The 14,900-nt window shown below is 46.2% G+C and overlaps 3 protein-coding genes across 4 annotated transcripts; 2 read left to right on the top strand and 1 right to left on the bottom strand.

Moving 5' to 3' along the window:
• Window positions 1-79: 79 nt before the first annotated feature.
• Window positions 80-7,558, bottom strand: INTS11 (integrator complex subunit 11). The gene is made up of 17 exons (XM_010722794.3): window positions 7,315-7,558; window positions 7,131-7,228; window positions 6,386-6,459; window positions 5,987-6,215; window positions 5,779-5,877; window positions 5,646-5,680; window positions 4,904-5,042; window positions 4,717-4,781; window positions 3,962-4,151; window positions 3,708-3,791; window positions 3,499-3,588; window positions 2,687-2,849; window positions 2,099-2,206; window positions 1,420-1,469; window positions 1,186-1,328; window positions 770-899; window positions 80-230 (listed from the first exon to the last, which is right to left on the bottom strand). The coding sequence occupies exons 1-17, from the start codon at window positions 7,340-7,342 to the stop codon at window positions 165-167; spliced, it is 1,791 nt and encodes a 596-aa protein (XP_010721096.1). The 5' UTR covers window positions 7,343-7,558; the 3' UTR covers window positions 80-164.
• Window positions 7,559-7,600: 42 nt separating this feature from the next.
• Window positions 7,601-10,450, top strand: CPTP (ceramide-1-phosphate transfer protein). Its single transcript, XM_010722788.3, has 2 exons — window positions 7,601-7,741; window positions 8,455-10,450. The coding sequence occupies exons 1-2, from the start codon at window positions 7,620-7,622 to the stop codon at window positions 8,975-8,977; spliced, it is 645 nt and encodes a 214-aa protein (XP_010721090.1). The 5' UTR covers window positions 7,601-7,619; the 3' UTR covers window positions 8,978-10,450.
• A 920-nt stretch (window positions 10,451-11,370) lies between these two features.
• TAS1R3 (taste 1 receptor member 3) lies at window positions 11,371-14,900 on the top strand. Of its 2 annotated transcripts, XM_010722789.3 has the most exons (5): window positions 11,371-11,978; window positions 12,141-12,441; window positions 12,824-13,603; window positions 13,885-14,088; window positions 14,368-14,900. In XM_010722789.3, the coding sequence occupies exons 1-5, from the start codon at window positions 11,764-11,766 to the stop codon at window positions 14,497-14,499; spliced, it is 1,632 nt and encodes a 543-aa protein (XP_010721091.1). In that variant the 5' UTR covers window positions 11,371-11,763; the 3' UTR covers window positions 14,500-14,900. The 2 variants fall into 2 exon arrangements, with proteins under 2 accessions (XP_010721091.1, XP_010721092.1); XM_010722790.3 differs by lacking the exon at window positions 13,885-14,088.

Below are 14,900 nucleotides of genomic sequence, written 5' to 3'. Positions count from 1 at the left end.
TTTCCAAATAGAGGAAGACTGGTACTGCTGAACACTCTCACTGTGGCTAATGAACAGACACTGAAGTTCCTTTGTCAAATGTTTTTCTAGTTTTGTTTTAATAATGTAAACAAAATAAGATCTGTACTTTTCTGAAGCACCAACTGTGCCTGCTGCTGTGTGGCTCAAGATGTACTCTGGGGCAGTCCCTTTTTCAGCAGGGATGTGAGATAGCTGCCTAATTCTTCATCCTATAGAAAAAAAAAAATCAGGATGAAAGCGATTGTCCACTCGACTCTTTCCCATTTCTGCTATCTAGAATTAGGCTAAAATAACTCTTGGATGCAACAGCAGCAGTGTTCAAATATGGAAATGAATGCAGTTAGCACAAATGTATTCCTAGGTGTTCTTTCAAAATGCCAGCCTAAAATTTGTGGTTGTCAAATAAGGTGTCTGGATCTCCAAAGTTCTCTCTTTTAGAATAAATGATTATTTTTCTTGAAATCAAAGAATGAATTATTTTTTTTTTTGCTCTGCTTTCAAGAAGGCAGTTCCTCTCTATAAAAAAAGCATTCAAAATGCAGCTATAAGAAGTATATTCTTGAGGAAAACAACTATCTAATCTTAGCACAACTCTGTCTTAATGAACTTTCTGGTTACAGGGTGAAGTTTTATTCCTACTTCATAAAATATACCTACCCTCTGTTGCTACCTTGCAGGCCTTTTTTGGACTGAAAGATGTTAAGACCAATTAGAATTGCTTGAAATGTATGTTTTCAAGTATTCCTACCTGGTAAGTCCAGGATACAAGCAGAACTTTGGTTCCTTGATCCTCTAAGTGTGCTGTGGCTTGGATAAGAATGGACTCGACTGTTATAGAACCATCAGGGAGATGCTGCACTGAGTAATCCTTCAGGACCCTGGTGAGACAGAAGGTGTTGCATTTATTTTGGAGGGGACTGCATTAGCTTGGCCAAGACCGTGAGTGCATCTGCTGATTAGCAGCCCCTGCTGCTGAAGTGTAACTGCTCCTCTGGTTACAGTAGCTAAACAGATTGAGATGAAGAGCAGTTACTGTCTTTGGGAACGCAGGAAATTTTCTTCATTCTATGCAATCAGGCTGGAAGGGCCTGCCTCTATTAAGAATGATGCAATCATTCAGCCTAAGGGGAAAAACCAGCCAAATGCAGCCAAGAACAGGCTTACCCTTTGAGATGGTTGTACACACGGAGCACTGTCTCGTGTTCTTTCCGCGGGTCCTGAATGTGAACGCGGCAGGTGAAGCGCAGCTGGTGTTCTGCAAGGCCCAGCTCCTTCAGGGCCTGCTCAGGAGAAACCAGGCGGAAGCTCTGCAGAGGAAGAGTGCAAACTCATTACAAACTATTTCCTTGTGCACGCTGAGGTTTTATTCCCCCTCTGTAGCCCCTAAGCGCTACTTACGTTATCCTTCATAATCAGCGTGCCGTGCATAAGCTTTGGCTTCTTGGCATCTGGTAAGAGACCCAAGATAAGGGAAGAGAAAGACAACAGGGTTAATGATACCATGTTTACTTGTGACACATCTAAGACAACTGCTCTAGGTCTCAGTGGATTTCCATGTCTCAGCTGAGGCCTGCAGACTATGACAACTTTGTTCATCTATGTCTTAAAACAAAGCACACAGCGTTTAAGTCACTGCTGGGGCTCCAGACACACAAGAAACAACGTCCAGCACTACACCTCAGCTGCCTCTCTCTTCCCACGTCATTTCCTGATATGAGAAGCTTTAAGATTTTTCTTACATTGAGTTTATTAAAGTAATTCCAGTCCTCAACAGCAAAAGCACACACGGACTTCATTTTCATAGCAAATGGGTAATGAGAAACAAGCAAGGTAACTTTGTGCCTGTTTTGTTGTTTTTGCTGTTTTTAAGCACTGTTGAACACCCATCCCCAGCACAGTAGCTATCTCACTTCATAGAAGCCCCTCTCACCCACTCAAACACTGTAGAACCCGTTCTTACACAGGAAGGAATGCTACAGATAGCCCTGCAATGCTCTTTCCACCTAATTCACGTGCTAAAATTGCAATCGAGGGGCAGGACCCCAAACATGTAATTCTTGGTTGAAAAATGTGTCACCTATTGCTGTTTCTCTCTTCAAGAGTCCCAGGGAGATGTCCACTGGAATGCTGGGATTGGTAAATATAGTCGTGGTCTCTCCATTTGCAGGCATGTAACAGTTGACATCTGCAGTGTAAAGAAAGAATGTTAGGACTGGTGCAGCACTCTGATAGCCGTAACAAAGTACTGAAAAGCAAACAGCCACCCAACGTGCATTCTCTGCTTTCTCTGCTCATCTTTTAAGTCAGAAATTATCTTTTCCCACCCCATCTGGACCTCATTCCCCATAATTAATGTTGCTAAATTAACATTTCTGATACAGGCCTGTTTTTAAGTCTGAAGAAATACAAATGCAGCAAATGCTGAACCACAACAATACGAATGAAACATCACAATCAAAATGTACCATCACTTGAAGCCTAATGGACATTAAAATTAAATGGTCTTCATATGTCAGTATACACTACAGATACTGATTTCTTGAGGCTGACAGGTCCTGTAAATCACACTATTCCCAACTCTGAGCTGATCACCAGTAAATTAATTATGTGAACATAAAGCTTTCCTTCTTCTTTCTACTGTTTTCAGTACCAAAAGTGTACGTACGAAATTCCTGCTCTATTTTCTGCTTCAGAAACTCCATTTTCTTTGCCTCCCCGTGGACCAGCAGGACATTGCGTGGCTCAGCCTGGCGAATCAGCTGCATGATTCCCTTGGCATCAGCGTGGGCACTGAAGGACATGTACTCCACCTGCATCTTTACTTCCAGCTGCAAGAGGAGGGGGTGGGAAGCAGAGGTGCTGTGAATCAGGAGCCGCTTTGCCTTGCATACCACGTGCAAACTGACTGAGAGCTCTCCACATTTACTTTAAAGAAGAACACTTAGATTGGGAACACTTGATCTCTCCAACCTAATTTCCCAATCCAAGTGTTCTACACCCTTAGACTGGGAAATTCAGGTGAGGAGAAAGCTGCTCGACAGCAGAGGCGAAATACATCAATATTCAGAAAAGCTCCCAATAACTCAGAGTCAAATTGCATTTTCAGAGCACAGTTCCTTCCACACATCTGCCAAAACACATCACCACTTCATATGCTCAGGATCAGCTTCAATATCCCCTTCAGTGTGAAACTGTATCACTGCTACCTGACTGACAGGGTCTACTTATCAAACGAAGTCATTAATACTCTTCTGACAAAGACCGTGGGCAACAGAATGGCTGAGAAGACACACTATTGCCAGAGCAATGACAAAACAGCCTCGTTTCATTCAGATTGAAACGTTACTCAGGTATTTCCCATGTTACATGCAGCATATTCCCCTATAGATGTAGATATATATAACATATGGTGTCTAACTGCCACCTAAAGTCCCAAAAAGCTTCCTCAAAACAATCCTCATTGGAAATAAAACTTACTATTTGTCTTCCCTCCATTTCTAGCTTGCGTTGTCCACTCAGAATCTTATGGCCCACCGTTCCCTGCACGCAATAGCCAGGCATGATGACCTGAGAAAGAAACCAGGCTCATTTAGCCCCACACCTTAGGAAAACCTTTGTTCTTACATTGGTATCTGTAACAGTATCACATTAATATAAAACATCACTTAGGAAATAGAATTTCTTACCATATTCTTTTCATTTCCTGCCCATTTCCTGAAGATCTGCAGGGACTGCCCTGCATGAAGCATACCAGGTGTTGCAAACACAACCTAGAATTCAAAGACATGTCAAAAACAATAGCAGAAAAAGTGTGTGTTTATTTAAAATATCATTACATATAAATTTCCTACAACTGTGAAGAGAATCCACTAAATACACATTACAGCACACTTACTACAACAAGGCTGTAACGGGGCCTCAACTGTTAATGCCAACCTACCATTGGTCCTGGATTATCTGCAAAGGCTCTATCAAATGCTTTGATGTGTTTGAACTCAAACATGTTTCTCTGCACAAATGTCTTTCGGATTTTCTGATTAGTCCATGTGATGAAGAGCTTGTAATAGTGATTAGCCTTCTCTGTCAGTCCAGTGGAAAAATAAATTGGAGCCTTCAAGTTCATTCTTTCCCTGGAGAAAGAAGAGATCCAGACACAGGTGAGGACCAAATTAGTATCTTAGCTCTCTGTGCTCAAAGTCCATGAACCTCTGTAGTCTCCAAAGACTTCTGGGCAGAACACGCTCTCAGGAAACCATCAATCAATATTATGACAATTCTGTATCATTATGCATTTACTTTGGTATTACCAGAAACATTTCCATGCGATGCTTATTAAAAAGTTGAACGCTTTTTTTTTAATCCCTCTTTCCTCCCTTCCACGTAAAAACAGTTTCACAATGTGGCAAAGATGCCATCAAACTATTGAATGAACAGCTGGTACCGAGTGCCTGGGGAAGGAGGAGAGAGTGATCCTGGCGAGGAACATGTTCAGTTTACTGCTTAGAGTCAGAAACACTGATAAATAAGTGATATGTGGAAAGAAGCACTTCTCACATGGCACTATGGGCCAACGTGGAGAGGAAAACTAAGGAGAGTGTTTGAACCAAGCAGATAGAAAAGAACTGCAGAAACCTTGAGGACAACAACGTGAAGAGGACAAGGAGGAAGAACGTGCACCGAAGAGACTGCACTCACCAGAACGTTTCCAATAAAATACAAAGTTCCTGGGCACGACCAAGGGCAAAAACAGGGATAAGAACCTGCAACAGGGACATGATTCAGTCTGTGAAACTCGAAGAGCACATAGATAGCACTGCAGCATTACCACTGCTGAACAAGAGCTTCACAGAGAGCAGAAAACACATCACTCAGAGCGCTCTACCTTTCCTCCTCGTTCTACAGTCTCGTGAACTTTCTTCAGGAAGTCTCTTTCTCTGCAGCGTTTGGAGTCTCTGATAGTTGTGGCATAGGTGGATTCTGTTATTAATAAATCAGGGCGACACTTATCAATCCAGGCAGCACTGAAACAAAAGGGTTTTTTTAGTGAGTCATCAAATTAAGAGCCAGCATCCATCACTTCTCTGCAGGTCTCGAGTGCAGGACGTCACTATCTCCATGCGGAGGTAGAATTTAACCCAGCTCAGCATAGAGACCAACTCCATGGATTTTGAAAAGCAATTTTTCAGTCTGTTATTTGTTTAATTTCTTTATGCTTTCTAAGCATTGTGAATGTTAAAAAACTCTCACAGCCAGTAAAAAGAAAAGCAGTGTTAAAGGTGATGACTGGCACTCTCTTAAAAAGCAAATGCTTGTGGAAGATACCACAACAATAAAGCATTTCAAACGTCGAAATCCAATTACCACACAGCCTTAAAAATGGATTAATATGAGTACAGAGAAAAAGATTACATTAAGGTCTGTCCTGGGGACTCAATTTAACTCTGATCCTCCTCGTAATTCACACTTGCATTTATCTTTGCTGGAAAGACATCATTAAGCATCCCGGTCTCCCATCAAAGAACAAAGAATCAATGCTGGTAAGCCCCTATATATTAACAGAAATTGTGGTAAAATTGCCCTCCTTGAAATAAATACAATTCACAGAAACTCAGCTTCCTACTTACCCTAGATGTCTGTCTGGTGTCATGTTATAATCACCCTAAAAGAGGAAAGGAAATCCATTTATTTTCTCAAGCTAATGGAACAGCCTATTAAAAGGAAATGCAGGCATCTGCAACTACTGCTGTGCATACTTACAGTGTACACAACCGACTCACATCCAACCTTGATCTGGAACATGGCTGCTCCCAGCACGTGGCCTGCATAGTACGCCTTGATCTCCAGCTCCTCATCCACCTGCACACGTGCAAACGCCGTGGTAAGCACTTCACAAACAGAAAACTGCTCTGCCTTCCACAGCAGTTCAGTAGGTCCAATCCAAGCCTATGCAGAAATGGTCATTTACCTGAACTGTCTGATGAAGATGCACAGCGACCACTTTTTTCATGCAGTCCTTAATCATTTGGGATGTGAAGAAGTTGGTTTCTCCTTTCTTATCTACAGTTATTTTCCTGTAGTCCTCCAGGAGGATAGGACAGATAGCCTTGGTAGGATGTGTCATATAAATGGGCCCATCGTAGCCAACCATCTCACTGAAATAGGGGAGAGCTCCACAATGGTCCAAATGGAAGTGGCTGCAAAAGAGACAGAAAGGATAAAGACATTACACAGCAACTTAAATTGGTTCTCACAGCTTGCTTCGCCTCTTCAAAGCACTCCACAAAAGAACTTTTCTTTTTTCCCTTTAGAAACAAAACTTGCCTATTTCCCATTTCAGTTGTGATCAGGAAGGAAGCTTTCTCACCTGATGATCACGCAGTCTAGAAAGTCAGTCAGCCTCCCATTCTGAGTAATGTAGGAAAAGTCAGGAAAGCGCCTCTGCAAAGAGGTGAAGAGCAGGTTACCAACCCAAAACAAAGCCACTTAGTGCTACATCATTAACTGCAGGGACCACCAGCAGGAACCACCGACTACACTGGATGCTGTAACCTATCTCAAAGCAAGACTGAGCTGCTCTCAGCAACACAGTAAGAGCTACAGGCAACACCACGGATACTCAGAAGGAAAAAGGATGAGCTGCTCCCCTACAGGCTGAGGGAGCAGGGCTTGTTCAGCCTGGAGAAGAGAAAGCTGCAAGGAGACCCTATTGAGGCCTTCCAGTGTTTAAAAGGGGATTATAAAAAGGAGAAGAATCGACTTTATACAAGGGTAGATGCAATAAAACAGAAGAAATGGTTTTAAGCTCAAGGAGGGAAGGTTTAGATTGGATGTCAGGGGGAAGTTCTTCACAGAGAGAGTGCTGAGGTGCTGGAACAAGCTGCCAGAGAGGCTGTGGATGCTCCGGAGGTGTTACGACCAGGCTGGATGGGGCTCTGGGCAACCTGGTTTAGTATTAAATGTGGAGGTTGGTGACCCTGCCTGTGGCAAGGGGCTGGAACTAGATGATCCTTAGGGTCCCTTCCAACCCAAGTCGTGTTACGATCCTATGAGAGAACAACCAGCGCCGCCTACAAACAGCTAAACCTTGTGCTCCTCCCTGCCGTACTCACGTCATCGTTGTAGCCCATGTGCATCCCGCAGTCCAGCATCACGTTCTTCCCCGCGATGGACACCAGGATGCAGCTGCGCCCCACGTCCTGCCCGGCGCCTGCAGCGAGTCAAGGGGGCGCCATAACGCGGCGGCTCCGCAACGCTCGGCGCGGATCCACAGCGGGGACCGAAGGCGGGACTTACCGAGCGGCGTCACCTTGATTTCGGGCATTTTAACCCCCCTCAAAGCTCAAAGCGCGGCCGGGTTCTTCCGGAAACGGCCTACGAGGCGGCGCGGCCCGGAGGTGCGGTTTCTTTTACGGCCACATTGCAACCGCTTCTCGAATAGAAGGGGGGTTTAGCTTCGATTTGGATAGAAAGCGTTCCGAAAGCAGCCCTCAGAACACCGAGGCCTGCAGCCCCAAGCGGACGCCGCTCCGTCGGTGCCGCCCCGCTCCCGCCCTTCTCCTCAACGTCTCGCGCACGCGCGGTTCCTCCCGCCTGGCAAGATGGCGGCGGCGCCGGGTGCCTTCAGCCTCCGGGAGGTGCTGGCCGCCTTCCAGGCGTGCGTGACGGAGCAGCGCGAGGTGCTGCTGGGCCCGTACCTCCAAGGCTGGCGGGGACTCGTGCGGTGAGTGCGGGGCCGGGCGGGGAGGACGTTGTGAACGTGAGACAGATGACCAAGAGGGCCAACGGCATCCTGGGCAGCGTTAGAAAGAGCGCGGGCAGCAGCAGCAGGGAGGCGATCGTCCCGCTGTACTCGGCAGTGGTGAGGACACGCCTCGAGTATTGCGTTCAGTTTTGGGCCACTCGCTACGAAAAAGACATTGAGGCCCTGGAGCGTGTCCAGAGAAGGGCAACGAAACTGGTGAGGGGTCTGGAGCACAAATCTTATAGGGAGAGGCTGAGGGAGCTGGGATTGTTCAGTCTGTAGAAGAGGAGGCTCAGGGCAGACCTCACTGCACTCTATAATTACTTGAAGGGAGGTTGTGGTGAGGAGGAGTTTGGCCTCTTCTCCCAGGCAACAAACAGGACCTGAGGAAATGGCCACAAGTTGTACCAGAGGAGGTTTAGGTTAGACATAAGGAAGAACTTTTTCTCTCAGAGAGTGGTCAGGTGCTGAAATGGCTGCACGGGGAGGTGGTGGAGTCACAGTCCCTGGCAGTGTTCAAGAGGCATCTGGATGAGGAGCTGCGAGATCTGGTTTAGTTTGTGGTAGCAGTGGTGGTGGGAGGACAGTTGGACTAGATGATCTTGCAGGTCATTTCCAACCTTGTGATTCTATGATTCTATGACACATGCCTGGCAGCCACCGCTTTCTATACACTCCATATATCCCTTCAGTTTCCTGAACGGCTTGGGTGCCATCTTCTCCTTCATCTCCAAGGACGCGGTGACCAAAATCCAGATCATGGAGAGCTACTGTGGCGGGGAGCAGCAGGAGGAGTACCACACTCTGCAGTCCATGGTGAGCTACGAGCTGAGCAGAGGGCTGGTCGACCTGCAGCGGCGATCGTCCCACCCTGACTCAGGTTGCAGGACCATTCTGCGGCTGCACCGTGCCCTGCGTTGGCTGCAGCTGTTCCTCGAGGGGCTGCGCACCGCCCAGCAGGATGCCAGCACATCAGCCATCTGCACGGACAGCTACAACGCCTCGCTGGCTGCCTATCACCCCTGGGTCGTCCGCAAGGCAGCCGTCGTGGCATTCTGTGCACTGCCGTCACGCAACGCCTTCCTGGAGGTGATGAACGTGGGAGGCCCCGAGGAGGCTGTGGAGATGCTGGGCAATGCTCTGCCCCACATCCGTGATGTATATGGCATCACGCAGGAGCTGTATGAGCAGCACCACCTGCTGAACCTGCCCTGAGCACATTCCCATCCCCTTCTCTGTGTCCACACAGAGCTGATGGAGCTCAGCTGTGGTCTGATGACAAAAAGGAAATGCACTAAAATACATACATTGCTATACATATAACATCAGCTCTCCAGGGAGGAAAAGTGTCCACAAGCACAGTCAAGGGAGTGCTTCTTTCCCCTAGGCTCCAATGTGAGGTTTCGGGGTCTTGCTAAACCAAACTGCACCTTCAACACTTGTACCACTAAATGGTGACAGCACCAAAGGCTGTAGGTAACTCCCTTACACCAGATATCTCAACACCTGCACCTTAAGCTCACTTGGCCACTATGTTTACAAGCTGTTCCCTTGGAGCTGCTGCTTTCCCCCGACTCTGCTTTAATACTCAAAATAGAATCCTTCTCCTGTCTGAAAAGAACTGCCTTCCCTTGTGGTCACCAAGAGACTGTTCCTTTCCGTGTGGATCCATCCTGCAGGGCTTTGCTCATTGTTTCTTCTGTCCTTTGTGTTTCTTGGGGCACGGACCAGTTCTTCCTGTGTCCTACATAGTACTAAATACCCAGCTAAGGCAGCTGACTGTATTTCTTCTCTTAGCCTTGCTTCTAAATGGATATTTGTTATTTATTTTTAATGAATGTGTCAAATGCCTACAAAAGTAACTTCTCTAACTACAATCACTGCATATAATAGCCAGTATCTATATATGAAGTATGTAAAATTGAGTTTACTTAGCTTCTTCAGAGCTGAAAAAGCACAACTCTTTTACTTCAGGAAGGCATGAGTGGCTGGGGGAGAATCCCACAGACCATCACGTTTTGGTTTTCTCTCAACTAAGAGTCACTTTGGCTTGAAGTAACACTGCATGATTCAGGAAATCACTATTACCTCATTAGGATCAGTCAGCTGGGCAGCTACCTTACATGATTAACAAGCTGCTAGAGAGTATCCCTTACAGGAATGCTTTCTTTTCTTGTGGTGTTGAAAGAAAGATGAGTTACAGTGTTATCTGTTCATCTCTGTCTTTCACCAGCAGTCTCTCATTCACTGACCCCACTGATCAGGTGTGAAACCAACATCAGGAGTAACCCAGATGGAGTACTGAGAATTTGCCTGTACATCCTAAATGGGGGAATGGCTGCTATGCTGTAAAGACAAATACTCTCTGCCAAAGCCACTTCAAAAATAACACAGTTCAATAGAATAAATCCATATATTAAAATGGAGCAGTTCCATGATATAAGCTACAAAATACCTCCTGCTGCGCTCACTCTGTGATTACAGATGGTGCTGGTATTTCAGCTGGTGAAGTGTATTAAATGCCTTAAATTGTGTCAAATAATCTGTGTCAAATGAAGGTATATTTGATCTCTTGTGGATTTAATGCAGGGATGCATTGTCACATTTAGTCTCAGCCATTCCTTGTAGGAGGCAAACATTACTGTTGAAAATGAAGTTCTGCAATTAAAGAATCAAAGTTGCTCTGCAGGGAAAAGCTCTGTTGTACGTTCACTACCAATAATTCTGTGCAATTTGTGCTTCAAACGAAAGGCAGTTTTCTATCAGCCTGCATTTTCTCATTTGAACAAGGTATCACCTAATGGAAACAGCATTCTCTTGGGGTCCCTAGGAAACGTCCCTGCTTCTAAACGACAGGAGCCTTTTGAGCAGCCCCAGCTCATTGACACACAGTATAACCCCGGTCCCGAACTTGGCTCTGACCCGGTTCAGACGTTCTGTTGTCACTGATACAACCACATCCAGAAGTAAAAGAACCCTTCACCTGCAGTGAGTTCTATCCTTGAAAGCTGCAGCGACACGCAGGTTCACTAGAGGGAGTCTGAATGTTTTGCACGAAGTCCATCATACAAACCATCTCCTGTCCCAACATGAGCCGCCTGGATTTCACCTGGAAGAACAACTGCTTACCAGCACCTCCTATACTATTCAGAGCTCTGTGCAGCTAAATTCCCATTCCAGGCTTTTAAAGTGAAATCTGATAATTAAAACTTAAGGCTTAAATACTCCATTAAGAGGATAGGGAAATCTGTAAGGCTATCCTTAAGATGTTGATACATTACCTATACAATGTGCCCGACTTTCTAAGATGCAGAACAAAGATCAAGCAATTTCTGTGATACGGTACAAATGTGAGTCAGTGAAATACAGTAAAATGAATTCTTTTCAGTTCAGAGCTGTCCTGTTTTCCCTTAGACTTGACAGAAAGACATGCAAACCATGAAGGAACTTAAATTACTGTCTTGGGGAACTGGTACCTGTGTCATTAAGCTGAAGTTAACATCAAAGCTCAGTAGGAGAAATAATTAGATTGGCCAATAAGGACTGTTACAGTTAACAGCTCACCAACCTCCAGCCTGGATGGGGTCTGCTCTGCTGCATCCTTATGATGTCCTGAGGAGGATTTGGGAATCTCCGTGACGAGTTGACCTTCAATTAAAATAAAACAATAAACGACATCAAGCATCCACAGCTGTTCTGGGATAATTCAGTAACTCACAGCCTCAGCCCCAGGAAGGAGGAGGGCAGAGGGAAGCAATACAGTCCTTAAGTCACTGCCTGCGTACAGCACAGCAGGATGAGGCAGTGGTTTGCAAACAAGCACACTCAGAGTCCTGCTGCCTATTTGACTGTTGCCCACTGAACATCGAGTTACACATTTAATGCAGTTTGCTAAACAAATTCCTCTGTGTTATTTCCATCTCTCTGGGTTCTATTTAAACTGATTTCACGGAAACTGTTGAGACTGCATCCCCTGCCCCCATTTGCTCTCCTGCATTCTAATGAATGAAATATTTTCAGCCCCAAATAGGGAGATTATGATCCCTGAGCTGCTGCTGTGCATGAGCTTTGGTTGCGCAGCAGCCCTCAAGCCCAGCTGCCTCTCAGCTCAGTTTAGGAGGCCTGGTGACTACATCATTGGAGGCCTGTTCCCTTTTGGGATGGACACCATCAACCTGACAGCACGAACAGAGCCCACCTTAATTGTGTGTGAAAGGTAAGACGGCTGTTTGTTTCATTAACACGTGTTAAATTTGGGCACAGCTGGTCACTTGGGCACAGCTGAAGGCAACAGACAGGATGCTGAGATGTCAAAGAACATGTACTGATCACCACAGCACTTGTGGACCATGTCATTCCCTGCCCCCTCTTACTGCAGGTTATTTGTAGATGGGCTGATATGGGCCCTTGGGATGAAGTTTGCTATTGATGAGATCAACAACTCCACGTCACTTCTGCCAGGAGTGGAGCTGGGCTACGACATCTACGACACCTGCTTTGAGCCCCTGGCAGCCCTACAGCCCAGCTTGCTGTTTGTGACCCAAAATGGCACAACAGACATTGGCATAGCATGCGACTACTCCGACTACCAGCCTCGTGTCACTGCTGTGATCGGACCACATAAGTCAGATCTCTGCCTGCTGACAGCCAAACTATTCAGCTTCTTCCTGATTCCACAGGTAAAGAGATTCCCAGGAAAAGTGAGAATTCTCCTTTTTGGTGGGGGGAGGATTTGAATGGCTCAGTTCAGTTGGAAGGGACCTCTAGTCCAGCAACTGTGTGTGCTCCATGTCTTTGAAACGGGACCATTAGAAGCGTAGGTTTCAATCCTTGTCCTGTGTTGCTCCTGAGTAGGTGATTCCATTTCCTGGAACACACATCAGTGTTTAACTCCCCAGAGAGGAGAGGGCTAACTCACACTGCCCTGCAATCCACATGAAATAGGAATTTACAGTGGAAAATGGGAGAATCTCAATTGTGACTGTAAATACTCAGTTATCTCAATAAAGAGAGCTGTTGCAATCAGGTGAACATAGCTCTAAGGTATTTCTAAATCTGCAGGTCAGCTACGGGGCCAGCAGTGAGAAGCTTAGCAACAAGGAGCTGTACCCATCCTTTTACCGAACTGTTCCCAGTGACAAGAACTTGGTGGAAGCTGTGGTCCTTCTGCTGAACGAGTTTGGATGGAACTGGATCGCCACCATTGGAAGCGATGATGAATACGGCCGAGGAGCCCAGGAGCTGTTCTTAAGCACAATTGGAAATGGCAGCATCTGCATTGCTTACGAGGGCCTAATTCCTTCAGACCTCACAGACCCCAAGGCTGAGAAACAACTGGAAGAGACCATTCAGAACATTAACAAGACCAATGTCAACATTATTATCCTTTTTGCCTTTCAACAGCCAGCTCAGGCTCTGCTGGAACAGAGCATCAAGATGGGACTAAGCAAGAAGGTCTGGATTGGCACTGAAGCTTGGTTGTTGTCTGACATAGCTGCCTCCATCCCAAACATTCAGAGCATTGGGACAGTCTTAGGCTTCATTATGAAAGCAAGCACTGTCCCTGGCTTCCAGAAATATGTTGCCAACCTTTTCAGCTCTGTTCAGCAGGATGAATTTTGCCAGAAGTCCAGAGAATTCTATTGCCACGTGAGCTCTGACATGCTGGGCACACAATGCAAACAGTGCGACCACATCTCCCTGCACGACATCTCCTCCATCCTAAGCCACTCCCAAATACAACCAGTGTACATCGCAGTCTACAGCGTGGCTTATGCACTGCACAGAGTGCTGGGGTGCACCCACCAAGTGTGTCCCAAAGCATCCATCAGATCTTGGCAGGTGAGGAAAGATCTGAGGGACCAACAGCCATTTTCCATTCATCCCCTATGCCAGCATGCCACATTCCCCTCTCCAAGGCTGCATTCAGGTTCCCACCACCTGGGCCTGGAACAACAAACAGAGCAGCTGATAATACAGCAAGGAGGCTGATAGCTGCAACGTTAGCCCACATCAGGGGGAACTGATTTCATCAGTCAGAACTTAGCTTACTGCATTAGCAACCTCCAAGGAAGAACATGAGCTGCACTGATACCTATTGTTAATTCTCATTCTCTCCTCAGCTGCTGCACTTCATGAATACTGTCCCATTCACGGTGAATGGCCAAAGTTTCAGGTTTGATGAATCCCATGGCACAAACACTGGCTACAAGCTTATATTCTGGCACTGGGAAAATGGCAGCCTCACACGTCTGCCTGTGGGAGACTATCAAGAGTCCTTGTACCTCAATAAGTCCCTGATTCAATTTCACACTACAGATCAAAAGGTAAAGAGGGTGGGCAATCTCATATTGCTTTTAAGTACCTCTTTGCCACGTCATCATCAGAACTGTCCATGAAGAGCTGCCAGCCTACATGCTGCTCCTACAGGATTTGTGCGAGACCCAGCTTGTGCTCTCCTCCAAACAAATAATCCATCCCCACTGTACAAAACCAGAATTAAGTATAATTAGGTATTCTCAGCACTGACACAGATGTGATGCCAGCAAAGCACAGCCAGTCTTTTGTTGGGTACCCAGCCGACACTTCTTTCCCTTTTTGTTCAGGAGCCCACATCAGAATGCTTCAGAGAGTGTGAACCAGGGCAAATCAGACAGATCAAAGGGTTCCACTTCTGCTGCTATGACTGCACAGACTGCCCAGAAAACACCTTCTGCAGTTCTAAAGGTGAGGTTTGAGAAATGCAATGCCTTTACCTGCTTGTATTGTGTCTATCTACCCCTTAAAGTCACACAGGTTCACAGAGCTGATAAGGACCTGCTGCAGGCTCCTCCTCCAGGAAGCACTGTGAGGGCAGAAAGTTTCTCTCCATTCTGTTCTGCTGCACAATGCCCAGTCTTGCTGTACAGGTATTCAGTGCTGGACTTTCCTCTGATGATCCCTCATCGAATGTGCAAGGACAAGGTGTATGCTCTGAGGTAGGAGAGGAGAACTGATGGAATTCTGAGGTCTTAGCTAGAAGACAAGCCTATGATGGAATTCTGGGATCTGGTGGATGCTGGTGATCCTTCCTGGGATGAGAAACAAAACCAAGAAATAACGTGGCAACTTTTGGAGGGAAGGTAGTGAAGGAGAGAGG

This window comes from Meleagris gallopavo, chromosome 23 (genome assembly GCF_000146605.3).
Source record: "Meleagris gallopavo isolate NT-WF06-2002-E0010 breed Aviagen turkey brand Nicholas breeding stock chromosome 23, Turkey_5.1, whole genome shotgun sequence".
Taxonomy (NCBI): domain Eukaryota; kingdom Metazoa; phylum Chordata; class Aves; order Galliformes; family Phasianidae; genus Meleagris; species Meleagris gallopavo.
This window is presented reverse-complemented; position numbering and strand designations above follow the sequence as displayed.

Bases quoted from the DNA above. Each gene is read 5' to 3' on its own strand.
- INTS11 (XM_010722794.3), bottom strand. From the start codon at position 7,342: ATGCCCGAAATCAAGGTGACGCCGCTCG. The intron at 4,782-4,903 runs GTAGAGCGCTCT...TCCCTGTTGCAG, and splicing joins CTGTAGAACGAGGAGGAAAG to GTTCTTATCCCTGTTTTTGC. The intron at 2,850-3,498 runs GTAAGTTTTATT...CTCCTCTTGCAG, and splicing joins AAATGGAGGGAAGACAAATA to CTGGAAGTAAAGATGCAGGT.
- TAS1R3 (XM_010722789.3), top strand. From the start codon at position 11,764: ATGAATGAAATATTTTCAGCCCCAAATAGGGAGATTATGATCCCTGAG. The intron at 11,979-12,140 runs GTAAGACGGCTG...CTCTTACTGCAG, and splicing joins ACCTTAATTGTGTGTGAAAG to GTTATTTGTAGATGGGCTGA. The intron at 12,442-12,823 runs GTAAAGAGATTC...CTAAATCTGCAG, and splicing joins GCTTCTTCCTGATTCCACAG to GTCAGCTACGGGGCCAGCAG.
- CPTP (XM_010722788.3), top strand. From the start codon at position 7,620: ATGGCGGCGGCGCCGGGTGCCTTCAGCCTCCGGGAGGTGCTGGCCGCC. The intron at 7,742-8,454 runs GTGAGTGCGGGG...ATATCCCTTCAG, and splicing joins GGCTGGCGGGGACTCGTGCG to TTTCCTGAACGGCTTGGGTG.